Genomic DNA, 20,258 nt, shown 5'->3' with positions numbered 1-20,258 from the left:
TAATATTATTAATCTTTTTTATTATTTTAAACGTAAAAATGTGGAATTTACAAGACCTAACAAAATAAAAGATTTTAAGTTCAATTCATTCATTCAGTCATTAGTAAGCCTTTAATTGCGATTGTATTGCTGTTTGGACACTAATACGTGCATCTTAAATAATATTTTGGCCGAGATGGCCCTGTGGTAAGAACGCGTGAATCTTAACCGATGATCGTGGGTTCAAACCCGGGCAAGCACCACTGAATTTTCATGTGCTTAATTTGTGATTATAATTCATCTCGTGCTTTACGGTGAAGGAAAACATCGTGAGGAAACCTGCATGTGTCTAATTTCACTGAAGTTCTGCCACATGTGAATTCTACCAACCCGCATTGGAGCAGCGTGGTGGAATAAGCTCCAAACCTTCTCCTCAAAAAGAGGAGAGGAGGCCTTTAGCCCAGCAGTGGGACATTCACAGGCTGTTACGGTAAATAATATTATCAATGCAACAGGTTATTATTTTTTTTCCTTTACGTCTTAACTACTCATCTGATGGCAATGATATTTTGCATATACGCTCCCAAGAAAAGGACACGAGGTAACACCTGCTCCCTCGTACTTGGATGAAGCCGCAGGCGGCACCTAGTTAAAAATAGGGTCAGTCAAAACTCATCAAATATTCTACTACCACACAGAAATAGTTAGTATTTTTGTGTTCTGGTTTGAAGGTTAAATGGGCCAGTGTAACTACAGGACTTAGCACAAGGAATGGTTACTATATCATACAGCGCCAATGGCCATTGGCCGTGGTAACCACTTACTATCAGGTGGCCTATTTGCCCGTCCGCCAATCTATTTCATAAAAAAATGACTATTTTAGGACAAAAAATTCAAAACGTTTATTAAGACTAATATGAGTGATATTCTTAAGAACAAATATTTGATACATAATCCCATATCATGTATTTATTTATAATGATATGAGAGAAAGATATTAATCCGATTAGTATTTTTAACGTACAAAAGCAAAATCTAATTTAGTCCCTTTTAAATTATTATTATAACTATATTGTAAGCTTTTTTATTGAGTGTCTCGTTGGCTATATATCTATTGGCTTAGTTATAAGGCTGCAAATCCCGAGGTTCTGAGTTCAAACCGTAGTTCGGGCAAAAATATGTAACTGACTGTTTCGGAAAGCTCGTGAAGCCGTTTGCCTTCGCCTCAACTTTGACAGACGTGTCGGATTATCGTCCCTTCGGATTATGAAAGTGCGCCTGTGTTCGCACACACACTTGTGCATTATCATTATCTTCTGTGTAGCTGTCTATTCTCCGTTAAGAATGGGCGCTGTGACTGAAATCAGCCAGTAAGACAAAGATTGTATCTATTTATATTTTGGTATGGTAGACAAAGGAATTTTAAAAAGGCTAATCATAAAACATTTCGAACTATTAAAATGTTTCAAGGTTATTACTTTTATTTTGTTGAATAATGTAAATATGAAATAAAAACTTAGTTTGATTAGTTACGCATGCCAATACTACCTAATATATAAGACATTCATTTTAATGAAAATCATAAGTAACAGATTGGATGAACTTACTAAGGTATTTTATTTTGTCTATCTTATCTGAATCAAAGTGGTAGTCTATTTTAATCTATTTTAATTTTGTATAAAATTTCAATCAATAATAATTTTCGTGAACTTCCAATAATGTGTAGCATAAATAATCTTTTCAAACTTTTTTATATTCTTTACTTAATTTTTGTCCTTGCGGCTGTTGTAGCCGATGATCATGATCACGGTCTTGGCGTACTCGTCACAACACATTTCTCGTTGCAATGGTCATCCTGAAATTATATATATACATGGTGGCCATAGCGACGCACATGGTCAGGAAAGCGGAGCCACAGAAATGTTTTTTATTTAATTATTTAATAATAGAAATTAAATGGCTACGGAAATTTCCACGGTCACGGCCACGTTGATTACTACGTAAGTAAAAAAATGTTTGTACTAGATTTTAAGATACTCGTAAGTGCTCGGTTTTTTAGTAACTAGATAATATATCTGTTGTATATTTATTATTTAATTTTTTCAGACTCATCAAAAATATGGATTCGTATACAAAGTTGAAGAACCTCATACTGGTAATAAAAATCTCAGCACGAGAATCGTAACGGTGACGTGGTGAATGGCGTGGCGGTTTGGTTGATGCAGCGAGTCTGCATCAACCTGCATCAGTTTTGGTTTTTCTATGTCAAACATACGAACTGTAATGGTATATATCTTGTATATGGAATGAGCTCAGCATTGTAAAACATTCTTATTTGGTGTAAAATTACGTCCTATGAAAACAAACTTTCTCTACAAAACTAAAATCTAAATTGGTTAATCTCTTAAATTTTACTCTCAACAGGATCATCATCAATTTATAAATAACTCGTGTAAATGATTTTTAATAAAATCTCAACGTAATTATTGGTAGACTTATTGAATAACTGTTTGAATATAATTTTTAATTCCTCTTGTATACATAAATACCTCAAATTTTAAAATAGTAATTTTATCAAGGATACTATTTAAGATTTTTTTTTTCTAATTAATTGAAAGTATCTTAATCTTTATTATTATAGAATTATTCTTTGATTCTTTCTTTTGTTTATAAATCTTCAGGTTTCATGCTGATACGACACACAACACATTGTTACCGAACACAATCCTTATCATTTAATAACTCTTTTAAATTATTTGTAATAAAGTCTTAACGTAATTATTGGTAGACAAACTATTTGAATTTCATTTTTATTTCCTCTTGTATTTGTACATATATACTTCAAATTTAAAAATAGCAATTTTATCATATACTTTTATTTTATTTTATAATTTTATTATAATTGTTTTTTTATTCTTGTTGTTAAATCTGTTGCATGGATTTCAAACAAAATACTTCAACAGATAGAAACTATTATACTTACTAGTAGTTATATTAAAATCTTTTTCACTCATGATAACTTAGTGTATTATAGACTGCCATCTACTAAAAAGGGGTGAAATTACATATTCCTCTACAGTGAATAAGATTAAATTTTTGCGATGTTTTTATTTTCCCCCATATAAAACTTCTAACACCACTTATGTAGCTAGGTAGGCAGCTAGCTCAAATTAGTTTGTTCCTGTTTTAGACACTGTATTACACTTCTACAAGCGCAAAAACCCTCCAAGCTGATTTATCTATAATTATTCATAACAGCAGAGTTATTCTGTAAGAACTTACTCCTGAAATGTTCAAAATTTATGGTGATTCCCTATTTTAATGCGTGACACCTTTAATTATCATAATAAAATGTAGCTTGTAAAATCTTATACAAATTGTTATTTGAAGATAGAATACGGAAAGCTCTAAATAAAAACAAAATATTCAAGAACTATGTTTTTTATTAATTTCACGATGAATATCATAGGCTTAGTAAAAATGCTTAGGAATGATGTGATGCGTGTCGTATTTTACATCGGCATGAAATCTGAAAAGAAAAATTTACTTTATTAATAACATAATTTGAAAACATCAACAATTGAAAGAAACAATACTATACGTAGCTAGAGTGTTCTTGGTAATTATTAGAAAAAGGTCATCAACTCTTGCTAGTGGTTGAAAGCACGAAGAGATTTGAGCAACTATTGTATACTTTTCGACTTTAAATCCTATAGAAGAAATAAGGCATTTATTTTGCCTTGCGCCGTCATGCTCCCATAAGTTATAAAAGTAAGTAAAATAAAAAACACTGACTCCTTAATAACCTAAATTATATTTACCCAGTGTGGTGGTCACCGTGGTAGTGCACAGTCCTCTCTGAGCCGTCTGGTTGATGCAGCGAGTACACGCCCTTCACCACGTCACCGTCGCGACTCTCGTGTTGATACTTCATGTCACCAGTGTGGTGATCCTCTACTTTGTAATCAAACGTATACTTTGGGTGTGTCTGAAATTTACAGGATTTAGTCATCACTTGCTTCTAGATTAATCTTATGTATTTTGCCCCCAAATTCCGCTGTTAGGAATATGAAGACGAATGGGAGTGAGTGAACTGAGCTTTGCCTTTCAGAATATCGTGTATGAGCCTTTACTTACGTGGTAATCATCATGCCCATGTATATTGACGATTTCAGGATGTCCATCATGGCGAGAGATGTGTTGTGATGAGTACGCTGCTCCGTGTCCGTAGCCGTATTGAGCTACGGCGACAGCGACGACGGTAAAGAAACACAATACCTAAAATACCACAACGATTATTATACATAAATAATATTTTCTATTATTTCCTTAAGTTTTAATTACGGGTTTATAATAAAGTAATGTAAAACATTAAATCAGGTTATATATTTACCTTAAACAACATATTTTCTGCTTTGTTATTCTCAACAGTTGTCAGTCAAGTGATACATATTAGGAACACGTAAACTCTTTTATACAACTTTTAACGTTCGAAACCAATTTAATTGTAGTAATTAATTGCACTAAGCGACATAAGTTTTACCCTGAATTAGATATGGTCATTTCACAAAGACAATTATTATATTAATTATACAAGTTCTTTTCGATTTTGTCTCCGATTTGGTCATTCTCAGGTTCTACTGACTGACGACCTAACGAAAAATCCTTACAAATATGTTATTCCCAGGTGTAATTATTAAGACCAGTTTTAGAAAACCATCCGAACAAATGGCTTTGGTCCCCGTAAATTTATGAGATTTATTTTCAAAGTAATTTCACACCGGTGTTTCACACGGTTATGACTGTTTCTGTTCCTAACTACAATATTTTTTGTTTATGATTATCCTGTTTTATTAATGCCATCTTATACGACTTTTGTTAGTTTCATTACTAACTTATACGAATATCCCAAAGCCCTCGATGCAAATGTCAGGTCGAGGCAATAAAAGTTATTGAGTTTTTCTCTCAAGAAATTCTGTTTTGTACTAAAACAGGTCGAATTTGAAAGTTGGGAGTGGTAACATTCCCGTGTTTCGGGAAATACGTTAAGCCGTTGGTTTTGCTTCTGAATTATTTCTGGTTATGTCGAGTTGCTGTTCCATTGGATTCTGAAGCTGTAGGAATAAAGTGTACTTCTAAATTAATCGTCATCGTGAAATTCAGTCAATATAAAATATCCACAATACTACCTGTATTGTGGATACTTTATATGGTAATGCTTCTTTTTAAATGTTTGATTTAAATTAAGAGTTCAGGCCATTTATTTCCTTCGCTTAGCAACTGATTTGCTTTTTTTGTTATTATATATTGACAAGCTTAAGTGGTACCAATAAAAAAACTTGAAAGTATTGACACGTTAATTATTATGATAAATCGATAGTTAAAATTGAATATTCTAAAAAATAAATACAAAGATTCAGCTTAAAACTTATTTATTACAACCAACTTTACATCAGCCACCTTTTTATTGTTATTTTAACATTATTATAAATGCAAAACCTAGTTGATTGTTTTTTGATTGACTTGTTTCATTGTTTGTTTGTTACGCTTTTACGCCTTACTACCCAACTGATCATCATCAAATGTTGCATACACGTTATCAAAGGTACAGGAAAGGACATCAGGTATGTGATACCTGATAAATGGACCCCCCCCCGCCACTGGTAATATTTACTGCCGCGACAGAAACTAGCTACCTGTTTTTTATCAAATAAAAATTCAGACACATTGCTTGTTTGCTCTTATCAATATCGAATGTGAATGAATTGTGTTTTTTCAGAACATAAAAGGTGTATAGGTTAAAAATTAATAAGCTAAATCTTATCTGAATATATTCGAGACAAATCGTTGAAGTCGTATTTGAAGTAAACAATATATATTATGTTTTCCTTCACCGTCAAGCACAAGATGAATTATAAACACAAATTAAGCACATTAATATTCAGTGGTGCGTGCCCGGGCTTGAAACCCACGATCATCGGTTAAGATTCACGCGTTCTAACCACTAGGCCATCTCGGTTTTCATTCATTTAATATTACAAGAATTAATTAGAACCAGTTCTTCGAACTTTAGATCGCAAGTTCTAATCAGGACAAATCTTACTGAGTTTTCGCTTCCTTAAATCATGTTTCATCCATGTGGATTAAGAAAATAACATAAGAATACCATTATATGCCAAATATAATTCTTCCAGATAATTGTGTGGCTGCCTGCAGTGGAGCAACGTGTTAAAAGAGTGAAGAGGACCTTGCCCAGCAGTAGGACATCTAAATTTATTAACTTATACACAAAAATAAGACTGACTGTAAAATACATAAAATACATGAAATATATGCCCGATAAATCTCCATCTCTTCAGAGAGCGTTACAAGATCGCTAAGAATAGTCATTACAAAAATAGACTTACAAAATTAATGAACTTCATTACATTTTATAATCAGTGTCTATTAAAGCTTAAGCTGCCTCACACGAACTGTAAGACTTTTAATAAAATTAAGTATATAAAAGTGTTAAATATAAACTTTGATATTTAGTACAAATACTGCGACGATTGATATTAATAAATGTAATTAAAATTCAGTTATCAATGGTTGGAATTTATTTATTTAGAACAATATATTAATTATAAATTAATATATTAATTATTTACAATATCTTTAATAATGATGCTTCGGAACAATATGATGTGTGTCATATTTCACGTCTGCGTGGAATCTGCGAAAAAAAAAATAGTAACATTATTATTTTATTCTAAATGTCATTATGTAAATTGAATTTATTTAGTTGCAAAATTTGCCTCACCCAGTATGGTGGTCACCGTGGTAGTGGACGGTTCTCTCGGAGCCATCTGGTTGGTGCAGCGAGTACACGCCCTTCACCACGTCACCGTCGCGACTCTCGTGTTGAGACTTCATGTCACCCGTATGGTGATCCTCCACTTTGTAATCGAATGTATACTTAGGGTGTGTCTACAAAAGAATAAAATATATTTTTTATAACGTAAGAAACATATACGTTATAAATACAAATATAAAATGATTGATTAGTAATAAAACATATTATTTACTGCAAGCCTATTTTAAAAACGTTTTATTCCGGTTTATATTAACAGTTCATTCATTTATATCTTTATTATGCTTATAAAAACATAATAATATTTACATAGTAGTCGGTGTGATGACCGTGCCCGTTCACAATCTCAGGGTGCCCGTCGTGATGTGAGATGTGTTGGGACGAGTAAGCTGCGCCATGATCGTAGCCATATTGCGCTACAGCCACAGCAACAACAGCCAAGAAAATCACAACCTATTTAATTAAAAACAAATTTAAATGATTTACCTAAACAAAAAACACACCCACAAAGGAAAAAAATTGTATTACTTATTTCGAGGAATAATACATACCTTAGAATACATGTTGTAACAAAGTTGTACAGAAAACTGATATGAAACACATATCGTTCGCATTATTTATATTCACAATAATTACCGGATCGAATCGTCAAGTTGTCAGATCATACGTTAATTGTCAAAATAATCTAGAAAAAACAAAAATTGTTTGTAAAACCATTAAAGAAATGTCCACCGCTTCGTGTTTAGAATGCGATGTATATAAGTTATAAGTTTTCAACAAAATTGAATTGTTAGATACTATTTACGTCATGAAGCGACGTCGTTTGAATACAGATGAAATGCAAAGAGATATTCTTAATGTTGCAAACGGGAAGGAATCAATCTTAGGTATCTCGTCATTTTGGCCTCAACAGAAGCGTTATTAGTCGTCTTTGGTGGCGTTGTTACGCCACACAGTAAGTTACACTAAGACTATTAATAAATTTTTTATTATTAAATTAGTCGATACAAATTTTGTATCTCTTATCTTTTTGTTCGCTTCATTTATACTTTATTAAATCTCGTTACATTATGTGATGTTTTTACATCTTTAAAGTTTTTAGTTACATGATAACAGACATGATTAATTGACTGAAATGATGATGTTGATATATAATGATTAATAAAAATAAAACTAAAAAAATTAATCGTATGAATTCAAGAAATCTAATTCCAAAAATGTAACCGTCTATTGTCATTTCTTTCATTTTTAAGAACACGTTTTAATAACCACAGTTAATTGTAATATAAAACTCGTAAAGTAACAAAAATACTGATCGATTATTTACTCTCTAAATAAATTCTGATTTCTAAACAAATGAAGACGTTTAAATAGTTTTTTAAGGTAAATAACAATAGGAATATACATAACTATGTAAGATATTTAATACAAAATTGAAAAAACAAATTATAAAAAAAATCATTAATTAAAACTTCATATATTACAAGTCACAACTTAGTGAAAATGCTTACAAATTGTAACTACGTTTAACTAACAGTTATATTTTTAATACAAAAATTAACGAAATTTAGGCAGCACTAGTAATGCTGAACTGGCGCTTCATGGCGGGCGTATCGTCGGTGTATAATTGCGTTGAATCTAAATTATAAATGCCATCAATTTGTGGCGCATGATTTAAAAATTACCATTAGCGCTATGATAATCATCATTTGCTTGCTCTCTAAGTATAATTCTTGTTCACATGATAAATAAACATATAACATAAAATAATTATAATAAAGCATATTTTCGGTAAATTATCCTGACAAGAAAAAGATGTTTTTTATTATTAATCGCCTCACCCCCTATGTTTATCGGCGGTATATTCCACGCACGGGACGGTTCCGTCGGGTTCATGCAAACTGTAAAAGCCGAGCACGGTGTCGCCGTCGCGTGACTCATGATTGGATTTAATAGTCTGCAAGTCTTGCATGCTGTACTCGAACGCGTATTGTGGAGGAGATTGTAAATCAGTGTCAACACCTATTGACATTGATCAAAATAGTTTAACAATTACTAAATCAGTTCTTAAATGTATTTAAATCAATTAAGTTCGTACGTAATCATCTTGATGTGAATCATGACAGGAGTAGCCTGCCGGTTGGAGAGATTGCGCATTATGACTTTGGTACTGCACGAAGCTTTGAGATGAGAGAACATTACGACTGCCATGACCGTTATCGTTTTTATATCTGTTGTGCTGAGCGGAAGCAACGGCAGTTGCAACCGCAAAAACGAAAATTTTGTATAAAACATTAATTATTTATAAAAATTGTATACTATAGACACGAATACAATTAGATCAAAATATAAATAATATATTATATAGATAATTAAATTCAATTGAATTATTATTTATCGTGGATGGTAATCTGGTTTTACTAACTCAACCCTTTTTATCGGATATATAATCTTTTATCGAGGTATAACCTATTCTTAACATATTATTTGAAGCTATTAATTGGCAAAGCTTTGGAGTTTTACATTTAATATAATCTTAAAGTGCTTGTAAAAAGTTAAATAAAGAATAATATATTTATTTTGATTATTTTTTTCATTAATAGAAGTAATTTCAGCAGTAGTCATCAAATTTACGTAAAAGATTAAAATCATTGTAGTTCTGATACAATAATTAGCCATCCACGTTTAATTTATAAATAAAAATTATAAAAGTATGATGTTTATTTAAAAAAAAATAATATATTTAACTGCGTTTGTCTAGTGGTTAACCTGTTAATTATAAGGACCTTAAAGCCTGGGTCGGTTGCGACTGCTCCACCTCGTAAAGCATATATAAAACAATAGAGCAGTCTGAGGTTTTCAGATTACATTCTTTTGTATTATTTTTATAAGACTGTTTTAATTAACTTTTGTATAAGAGCATATGAATATCAAAGAATATAATCTCCATAATATAAATAAAACTATGTAATTATGATAAATGATTTATTATTTCATTCTATAGGTAAACTTTATTTACATGACATGATATATACATATCTACATCATGAATTAGTAATGGTACTTCGGGATAATGTGATGAGTGTCATATTTTACATCAGCGTGGAATCTGTAATGTACAAAATTTTATTTTATTTTAAAAGTAATATTATAATACTTACGATTATTGGATTAATTGTTAAATTGAAAATCTATTATAAATTTTAGGACATTAATAACTAAAACATAGTCGACAATACAAATATATATAGATTATAAAAAGAGTTGTCGTATTAGTTGTATATAAATGACTATGTTTTTTATTTGAGAAAATGATTAACTATTCATTCTCTTGCCGATTCTTCTTGGTAAAATCTACATTCAGGGTAGGCGGTAACTGCACATTCAATCGAGATCTTTATTATGATCATTTGACCCTGGTGTAAGAACCTCAAATAAATAATATATTGATTTTAATTAACACTAAGCCTATCTAGTAATTTCTCACCCAGTATGGTGGTCGCCGTGGTAGTGCACGGTTCTCTCGGAACCATCTGGTTGATGCAGCGAGTACACGCCTTTCACCACGTCACCGTCTCGGCTCTCGTGTTGAGACTTCATGTCACCCGTGTGGTGATCCTCCACTTTGTACTCGAAGGTATACTTGGGATGAGTCTGATCATTAACAAAAATATTATTATCAAAATCGATCCGTGAATTCGATAGCGTAATTTCTAAAAAAATAAACAAATTAATTTAATTACATAGTAGTCATGGTGACCATGTTCATTGACGATTTCAGGATGTCCGTCATGACGAGAGATGTGTTGTGACGAGTACGCTGCTCCGTGTCCGTAGCCGTATTGAGCTACGGCGACAGCGACGATGGCAAAGAAACACAATACCTATAATAATATAATTTTTATATTTCATAGTTTTGGTTCTATCCTTAAAATAATAATTTTAACATTTTATATTAATTTGTTATTGAACAAAAGAAATATAGAGTATTATAATACCTGAGACAACATATTTAAAATGGATTATTCTGAAAAGATAAAAATCAACTGATACTTTTGAAATAAAAATTCAACCTTTTATATTGCCCGTTACGATTGAATCTAATCGTAGAATAGTCAATAAAATAACTTTAGCTGTCATAATATTAGCTACGGGCATTGTTTCGAACAATTACTTGGAGTGACATATTAATTGTGAAATCGCAAATAACAATTAAAGGTATACAGTAAAACGCTTAGATTGGAATAATAATACGAACCTTTTACATTACATATAATAAAGGAAATGTACCGTAAAATAAAGAAAATAAAATTACTAATAAAGTTGTAGTAAAGTTGTAGTATTGTAATAAAGTTGCGTGCGTAAGCGGATGCTCTATAATTGATTATGATGATCTTTGAATAATAATCACCAAATATGCTGTTAGAAGTTAATACAAATAACAAAACTGCGAGTTTTTATATTTTAGTTGTAGGAAGGTAATAGGGCGGAATATATGACTTGACGGTAAGTGGTCAGCTTAGGCATTGGTAGTAATGTAAGTTGGAACCCAGCGTTACAAATTATTCATGTTTTACGGTAGAATAATTGATGATTAGGTAGTACCAAAGCTCTACCGCCACTTTAAGTAAGAGGGCTTCAGCCCTCTTTTCACATAAATTTTAAATAATAAATGAAAAGTACTTAAAAATCTTATAAAATTAAATTTCCTCTAAATCAAAAAAAAATCTCTAAATATCAAATTAAATAATTTCATTCGATTGTTTGTTTAAAAATGTGACAGGAAAGTATTTATGTACACCGTTTATTGCTCACTGATACATTTTAATGTATTTTGTCAATACAATAAACCCCGTTTCAGCGGTGTTGTAAATTATAAACTTATAGCATTAAAAGTTTATAACTTACAACACCGCTTATTTTTATGCAGATTTTGTAACTTAAGTTACAAACCAAAATCGGTAATAAATCTTAAATCGAAAGCATATAATTTTAATTTTCAATTGTTAAGCTGACAGAAAAACTTAAATATGTTAAATTGTTTCCTATGACACGAGGTCACTTAAAGATGAAAACTTACTAAACTATTTCTTAAAATAATAATATTGTTTGCTCTTTTTACTTTTTACAAATATTATTCTCAAAATAAATATTAATAGATTAATTACAAGGCTTTATTTAAGTGGCAATGTCTGTTTGTTTGTTTAGGTCAAATCTTGGACTAAACCTCTTTACACCAACAATATTAAATGTAGAAATAATTTCGTCAATCAGGCTGCAAATAAAACTATTATGAGCGTGTCATATAACACGCTGTGTCATATTTGACAATTAATAGCATGATCATACAGTATCAGATTCGTTCCGATATTTATTTCTCTTATAAAAAACTCGAAAAACATTGTTGTCATATCACTACACTGTTTTTGATTGTACAAATATGTTGTCTAAGGTAAAGACATATATCAGAAGAACACAGCTATATTTTGTCTCTTACTTATTTTTATAATCACTGGATTAGAACGCGTGAATCTTAACCGATGATAATGGGTTCAAGCCCGGGCAAGCACTACTGAATTTTCATGAGCGTAATTTGTGTTTATAATTCATCTCGTGCTTTATGGTGAAGGAAAACATCGTGAGGAAACCTGTATGTGTCTAATTTCACTGAAATTCTGCCACATGTGTATTCCACCTAAGCTCCAAACTTTCTCCTCGAAAAGGGAGAGGAGGCCTTAGCCCAGCTGTGGGACATTAACAGGCTATTACTGTTACTGTAGTTACTTATTTTTTTTCCACTTCAGCAAAGAATATACACGTATTATTATTTATTTAAAAAAAAAAAAACATTCCAGGTTGTCATTTTCTTGGCTGTTGTTGCTGTGGCTGTAGCGCAATACGGCTACGATCATGGCTCAGCTTACTCGTCTCAACACATCTCACGTCACGACGGACACCCTGAGATTGTGAACGTGCACGGCCATCACACTGACTACTATGTAATAATTATACTTTTATTTATAAATATTATATTTACATAAGATAGAAATAATAAAATAACTTCATTTAATATACTTTATTTCGGTTTGTTACTATTTTTTTATGTATTACAAAACTTTAGACTCATCCTAAGTATGCGTTCGAGTACAAAGTAGAGGATCATCACACCGGCGACATGAAGTCTCAACACGAGAGTCGCGACGGTGATGTAGTGAAGGGTGTGTACTCGCTGCATCAACCAGACGGCTCCGAGAGGACTGTGCACTATCATGGTGACCACCATACCGGGTGAGTCAGTCTCACAAAATATTTATTTTTATTATAATACTACTGGTAGGGCTTTGTGCTAGCTCGTCTGTGTAGGAACCGCCCACTTATCCGATATTCTGCTGCAACACAGCAGTGCTTGGTATTGTTTTGTTCCGGTTTGAAGGGTGAGTGAGCCAGTGTAATTACATACACAAGGGACATAACACCTTAGTTCCCAAGATAGGTGGCGCATTGGCGATGTAAGCGATAGTTAACATTTTTTATTATGCCAATTTCTATGGGCGTTAGTGATCACTTACCATTAGGTGACGCATATGCTCACCCGCCTAACCCGCCGAAACCCTTTACCACAGGTTATAGAAACATTTGACAGGGTCAAACATAATAATAGGTAAAGCAAGGTTGAGCAAATCTTTTTATTTAAAGGCCGTAAATTTGTAAGAATACAAAAAGTACAACTCTTTTTGGTATTTTTATACAATGCTAACCATTACATAATCTATAACGAGCTTTTAGCGTAACTGGATTTTACTTTTATTTACAGATTCCATGCTGACGTAAAATACGACACACATCACATTATCCCAAAATATCATTTTTAGATAAGAATAATGTCGATTGTACTTTATGACGGGAAAATAAATTGTTTGAAGATAATATACGTTTACATTTTCATCTATTGGCCTTGAATAAAAAAATAAGTAATTATCAAACATTTATTTTAATCTATCTAACAATAAAATCCCGTTTACAAGAACGCTATGAAAAAGCTTTGTTTTTGAACTGTTAACTTTGTACCATCAAAGACGTCGGCTGTTTAGGATATATAAGAAAACTGAAAATTGTGGGAATCCATAAAAAAATATTTTGTTTTTTTTTGTAAAGCTTCGATAACTTCGTATTGTGCTTTTCCGAGTAAAGAAAAAATGTATCATATTAAAAAAAAACTTTAAGATGATTTTTGTTTTAATAGTTATCATTTTGAATCATGAAAATACTTAATTTTGACTTTTACTTTACTTAACTGTATAAGTTTAAGGAACTTTGGCCAAAAATACGAATAGGAAAAAACGTGAATTAAAAAATGCCAATGACATGTCATTGACAAGGTAACATGTTGTATGAAATGAGTGATAGTACTCACTTATTTACTTTAGGTATTTATTTAATAGTTAAGGTTAACATTTTACCCTCATCCCTCCCTCTGTGGCACACCGCTGATGATACAAAGCAAAATCGCCATGCTGGGGATGGACGTTCGCTGCGACCTTAGTCCAAGGGATTACATCGAGGCTATTATAAAAACAGCTTCACGGAAACTCGGAGTTCTGAACAAGGTGCGGCGTTTTTTCACGCCACAACAACTGTGCCTGTTATACAAAACACAGGTACGGTCTTGCGTTGAATATTGCTCGCACCTTTGGGATGGCTCCGCTAAGTACCTACTGGAGGCCTTGGACCGGTTGCAGCGACGTGCAGTACGCATTATTGGCGACGTAAAGGTCACAAACATCCTTGAACCTTTACAATTGCGTCGCGAGATAGCAGCACTGAGCGCTTTCTATCGACTGTATCACGGCGAGTGCTCTGAGGAATTATTCGCTCTAATTCCTGCTTCCCCCTTCTTTCTTAAGTCCACGCGAGCTGGTTCTCGATTTCACCGCCTAACTGTGACATCAATTCCATCGCGCACAAAGATATTTGGCAACTCCTTTCTTTGTCGCACTACCAAAAAATGGAATTCCTTACCAGCTCACGTGTTCCCCTCCTCTTACAACCCGGGTTCCTTCAAACGAGGCGTGAAGAGGCATCTTGCGGGCCGGCAAGGCGGTGACGGCTAGTACAGAACATTCTTCCCGACTGTACTGGCCGTCGTCGCGTTTGGACTCTACTACCACTTACCATCAGGTGGAGTAGAGTCATTTGCCCTCCCGGCGAATATAAAAAAAAAAGAATTCCATAATATTAATTTTTTCATATTTAATATTAAACGTGAGTTTGAATCAATATGGATCGTTAATTTACAAAAGAAATTTGTAAATTATAAATATAAAAAGTGTTTGTAAATTTTTAAAGTAACTTGTATCGATATTTTTAATCGTAATGTTCGAACTCGAATTGATTTTTAAAAAAGTTTCTCAGGTGATAGAATAAATGACTCATTACTCTAATCATGATTTTCTGAAAATAAGTGACAAGCTGCAATTCGTGTCATTAACAATAGATATTGTAATAAAACAGTTTTCATCGTCAGATCTTAAGCCTTAAATGTTAACCGAAACTAGTAAACAATTTAAAATGAAATCGCCATGCATTCAATAAATATGGATATATGTACAAGACATTTTTTTCTACAGACAGTTTGGAATTACAATCAAACAATAGACAATGTGTTTTCAGGTTGTAATTTCTTCTTCAATTTTTTTTAAATATTTTTGTAGAGTATTACTGTTATATACAAATAAATAATAATTAATAAATAAAATCCTTTATTTACCAAAAATCAATTAACAATTTTTTTAAATTCAAAATTACTATGATTTATTATATCTATTTTAGGCGCTTTACTTAGATAACTTCTGCGCAGTTGCAATGGCTCAATTTTAATATGATCATAGACAAGGAACGTATACTTCCAATCAAATCTCACGCCACGATTGACATCCTGAAATAGTAGACGTTCATGGCCATGACGATCATGTATGAAGCCTTAAATATATCCTATTGCTAATTTCAATTGTGACTTTTTTAAATGTTATTTTGATATCACCTATTTTTTAATTATACTCAAATGTAGTTCCCATATTTCAAACACAATCAAAGTATACGTTTGATTACAAAGTAAAGGATCAACACACGGGTGAGATGAAGTCGCGACGGTGACGTGGTGAAGGGCGTGTACTCGCTGTACCAACCAGACGGCTCCGAGAGGACCGTGCACTATCATGGTGATCATCATACTGGGTGAGGATGAAACTACAAATAAATATATTTATTTATAAGAATAAAAACTGACTGTACAAGACATATTAAATAATAACTATTTTATTTTTTTTGCAATTTCCATGCCGACGTGAAATATGACACAGACCATATTGTTCCGAAGCAGCATTATTAATTAATAAAGTACATAAATAAATACATAAATAAATAAATACTAGACATCAATAACGGAATTTCAATTAAATTTATTGATATAATTCATTGTATTTGTAATATTGTAAAATCTAAATGTATGTCATAAAAGTTAAATAAAGTTCGGGCAAAGCAATTTATATATGTGAGTCATAAGCTTGAAATTAGTATTCATAAAAGAAAATACAGTTCATGATCAATTTACGTAATGCCTTCGCCTTGTCAATATACCTATATATTATTTTAATGATGCAAAAAAAACCAAAGAAACAGTAATGCTTATAAAAGTTAATTAATTAGTAAACAAAAGTAAGAAAAGTTAAAGACCTTAGAATTCCTCCCAAGCTTTAAACTTTCTCCTTAAAGCTTACTTCGTCACGCTTATTCGACACATAATAGTTGTCCTATGATGTTTTATTTAACTTCCAAGCACGAGATGAATTATACGCATAAAAGTTAGCAACATCTTTAACTAATGATTTTTTTACGTTAAAAGTATGTATTGCAGGAATAAAAGCCAAATTTTACGAAATATTTAATATTTTCTATCAATTTCACGTAATAATATACGTGTCAGTATAGTAATTTATGATGAAGAGTAGAATATAATGAGGAATAATTATTTGAGATTGCGTCTTTACGTTCGGCAATAATGTCATTCTAACTATAAGCGGGATTGCTATATATTGCATTAAAGCAATTATATAGTACATTAATTTAATACTTTTTATCTTAAGCAAACTTTTTAATAACCTTTAAAATAACTCATTCTCTTACTCATACTCATAACTCAATGGGACGACATATTTTACATGTTTTTCGAGACACAGGTGTATATTTATTGCCAAATTACAAATTCTTGTTTTTATATGTATAACTGTATATATATCGGTTAATCTAGTTAACTAGACCAACGAATCTGTTAAGGCTTGCATTAACAATATAGGATAAGATAAAAAATGTCTAATGAAATATGAGTCTTGTCTGTCTTATGAGTCTTGTATGCAGTGCTTAAAATGCTCGTACCCAGTTTAAAGTAGCACAATAAAATAAATCAAGCAGTAAATATTATACTTTATCTAACGAGCATCTTATTAAAATAATTTTAGTTTTTTTTAACAAAAAATAATAATCCTTGGAAAAATGAGCAAAATATTTTTCTTTTGAATATTTCATAAACTAAGCATATTATATATATATAAATATATATACAGCTTAAAGTATATAAAAAAGTGGATATTGAATTCTTTCCAAGTTTCATAGTGGGCCGAGCTATGATATATCAGAGAAGCTATTATCATACTATATTGCGGGAGTGTGGCGAAATTGCAAACTTTTACGTCGCGAATAGCTCAGTTTTCCCTTTAGTTTTATTAATTGTCTGAATTAAAGTATTCACGTTATTTTACTAGTCACATTACAGTTATAAATGTACGTTAAGAAATTAGTTACCCATAAAAATAATTGAATAACAGCTGAAAATGCTTAGTCAAATTTTAATGATAAGTTACTACCATATTATGTAAATATTAAATTATTAACAACTTATATTTAACCATTCACATTATATTTTTTAATATTATTTATAAGTTAGGTATAAAAATGTTTTCCTTAGTCACTTCTCATTTCATTTGTCAATTAGATTCAGATAAAACATTCAAATAACCTTTTAAAACAATTGCGCATGAATTGGGAAAACATTGCATGTCATAGCTTAAAGTGAAATCGTTAGATATTAAAACAATTAATTCCAATATATAAACCCATATTTTTATACAAATCGTATCACTCGTACACAGTCGTAACACATACAACATGTACACTAAGGTAATTATTTAATCCAGCAGAATATAGACCTGGTCAATTTCTAAAACCATTTATTAACAATAGTGTTGTTTAAATATTGTTTATTCCTGTTTAACTTTTTTCTTCATCGAGGAATTGATAGTTTACTCGAAATATCGTTAATGAAACTGGAACATTTAATACTATGCTCTATAAGCAAAAACATAATGCTTATCTGTGTCGAACTAGTACGGCAGTTTGATGTGAATATAATTTGTACCAAGCAAACTCGTCTGAGTACTTGATATTGTTGTGTTCCAGATTGAAGGGTGAGTGAGTCAGTGTAATTACAGGCACAAGGGACGTAACATCTTAGTTTCCAAGGTTGATGGCGCATTGGCGATGTAAGCGATGGTTAACATTTCTTACAATGTCAATGTCTATGAGCGTTGGTGACCACTTACAGGTGGCCATATGCTCCACGACGTCCACGTAGGTGGACGAGCATATTTATATATTATAGGTAGCTGTATATATAAAAAAATTTCACATACTCGTAAAAATGAAGCAATTGACATAAACAAATTATAATCAGTTTTTCTTCAGTGTACTAAAAAAAATTCTTCAAGGAATACGAATTCCTTTTAGACTTCGTTCTCTTTTAACTTGTTTTGTATAAATTAAAAATATAAAATATTTGATAAAAAATAATTCAAACTGACCTCTCTTTTAATTTCATTAAGTACTTATATAGTAATTATTAATTATTTCAGTTGATTTTCATAAAGGCATCAATTTAAGCATACATTCAGTTATTAAATGAAGTAGAAATAATTACAATAGTTTTACAATGTGACGTTTTTTACTTGTAAATTCGCAGTTATCCTTTGATAAAAGAACTAAAATATTTTTTGTTTTTTTTTTATTTGTGGTTCTTTTTTCAAAGCCTGTAATTACTTATCTACTAACCTTCTTACATTATTTCAGATTGTATACTTAACTGCCGTAGTCGGTATTGCGGTAGCACAATTTGAATATGACAACGGACATGGCGTAGCGTTTTCATCAAGTCATATCTCTCGGCACGATGGACATGCAGATATTGTCGGACATGGTCATCACATTGACTACCACGTAAGATAAAAATAATATAACACGGATATAATTTTTACAATATAAATCACATAAAACTATTTAAGGTGCACAATTATAGGATGATCTTATCGCTATGTAGTGATCTCTTCCAGAGAACTTTACGCGTTTGTAACAAAAGTAATATACTTACATTTAAATGTCATGCTTAATATTTACAATATAATATCATATAATACATTAAAGGATAAAATTAAAAAAAAAAGTAATTTATTCTATTCCATGCAGACCCATCCTAAGTATACATTCGATTACAAAGTGAAGGATCACCACACGGGTGACATGAAGACTCAACACGAGAGTCGCGATGGTGATGTAGTGAAGGGCGTGTACTCGCTGCACCAACCAGACGGCTCCGAGAGGACTGTGCACTACCACGGTGATCATCACACTGGGTGAGCTATTTGTCTCAATATTTCCATACATCATTATTCTAATTAATTATATTATCTATGTTGAACATTATTTTTTGTTACAGTTTCCATGCAGATGTGAAATACGAGACTCACCACATAGTCCCGAAACATTATTGAGAGCAAATATTATATTAATAAAGTTTACATAATATTATAATTTATATTTTTTTAGCTAGTCATATATATTATTTTATTGACAACATTTTTATTAGAAACAAGAAAGAATAGTAAAGAATCTAAAGTAACTAAACATGCTGCTTAGTATGGTTGTATTTCGGTTTATACTGGTTTGTACTGGCTAATTCGCCCGAGTGTTACACATAAAAGAACTTTAATTTGACAATAACTTTGATCAAATTTTTGATCCATTCAAAGGCATTGTACAACTTTAGCATATACTATTATTATTTATTTACATAAAACACTGAACGCTAAAATTATATCTGTAAAAATTAAATTAATTTATTAATTTTTATTTCTAAATTACTTCTTAAAATTTAAGGTTTACATCGCACAATTTTAATTGGACTATTGGGATATGTTATTGTGGTGAAAACAAAGTGTATTGGTGTTATTTTTTTATATACGACTTCTTCATTGACCCAGATTTTGTTTGCCAGAGGTTTTCCTTCGGCTTCGAATTAATTTGTCAGTACGTCACATTAAGA

At 31.5% G+C, this 20,258-nt stretch overlaps 2 protein-coding genes and 1 pseudogene across 2 annotated transcripts; 1 reads left to right on the top strand and 2 right to left on the bottom strand.

Annotated features, from left to right (window-relative positions):
- Nucleotides 1–3,450: 3,450 nt before the first annotated feature.
- Nucleotides 3,451–7,395, bottom strand: LOC126768405 (uncharacterized; annotated as a pseudogene).
- A 2,488-nt stretch (nt 7,396–9,883) lies between these two features.
- LOC126768752 (cuticle protein 7-like) lies at nt 9,884–10,874 on the bottom strand. Its single transcript, XM_050487039.1, has 4 exons — nt 10,831–10,874; nt 10,576–10,716; nt 10,320–10,486; nt 9,884–9,941 (listed from the first exon to the last, which is right to left on the bottom strand). The coding sequence occupies exons 1-4, from the start codon at nt 10,840–10,842 to the stop codon at nt 9,884–9,886; spliced, it is 378 nt and encodes a 125-aa protein (XP_050342996.1). The 5' UTR covers nt 10,843–10,874.
- A 1,398-nt stretch (nt 10,875–12,272) lies between these two features.
- On the top strand, nt 12,273–19,740 carry LOC126768395 (pupal cuticle protein Edg-84A-like). The gene is made up of 7 exons (XM_050486419.1): nt 12,273–12,284; nt 12,688–12,831; nt 12,954–13,120; nt 13,647–13,687; nt 19,014–19,156; nt 19,403–19,569; nt 19,653–19,740. The coding sequence occupies exons 1-7, from the start codon at nt 12,273–12,275 to the stop codon at nt 19,705–19,707; spliced, it is 729 nt and encodes a 242-aa protein (XP_050342376.1). The 3' UTR covers nt 19,708–19,740.
- The last annotated feature ends 518 nt before the right edge of the window (nt 19,741–20,258 follow it).

Source organism: Nymphalis io, chromosome 5 (genome assembly GCF_905147045.1).
Source record: "Nymphalis io chromosome 5, ilAglIoxx1.1, whole genome shotgun sequence".
Taxonomy (NCBI): domain Eukaryota; kingdom Metazoa; phylum Arthropoda; class Insecta; order Lepidoptera; family Nymphalidae; genus Nymphalis; species Nymphalis io.
This window is presented reverse-complemented; position numbering and strand designations above follow the sequence as displayed.

What these genes read in the sequence shown, in the direction of transcription:
- LOC126768752 (XM_050487039.1), bottom strand. An exon ending in ATGGTCACCATGACTACTAT is followed by an intron (nt 10,487 to 10,575) that starts GTAATTAAATTA and finishes GTTAATGATCAG; the next exon opens with ACTCATCCCAAGTATACCTT. An exon ending in CACGGCGACCACCATACTGG is followed by an intron (nt 9,942 to 10,319) that starts GTGAGAAATTAC and finishes TGTACATTACAG; the next exon opens with ATTCCACGCTGATGTAAAAT.
- LOC126768395 (XM_050486419.1), top strand. An exon ending in GTCATCACATTGACTACCAC is followed by an intron (nt 19,157 to 19,402) that starts GTAAGATAAAAA and finishes TATTCCATGCAG; the next exon opens with ACCCATCCTAAGTATACATT. An exon ending in CACGGTGATCATCACACTGG is followed by an intron (nt 19,570 to 19,652) that starts GTGAGCTATTTG and finishes TTTTTGTTACAG; the next exon opens with TTTCCATGCAGATGTGAAAT.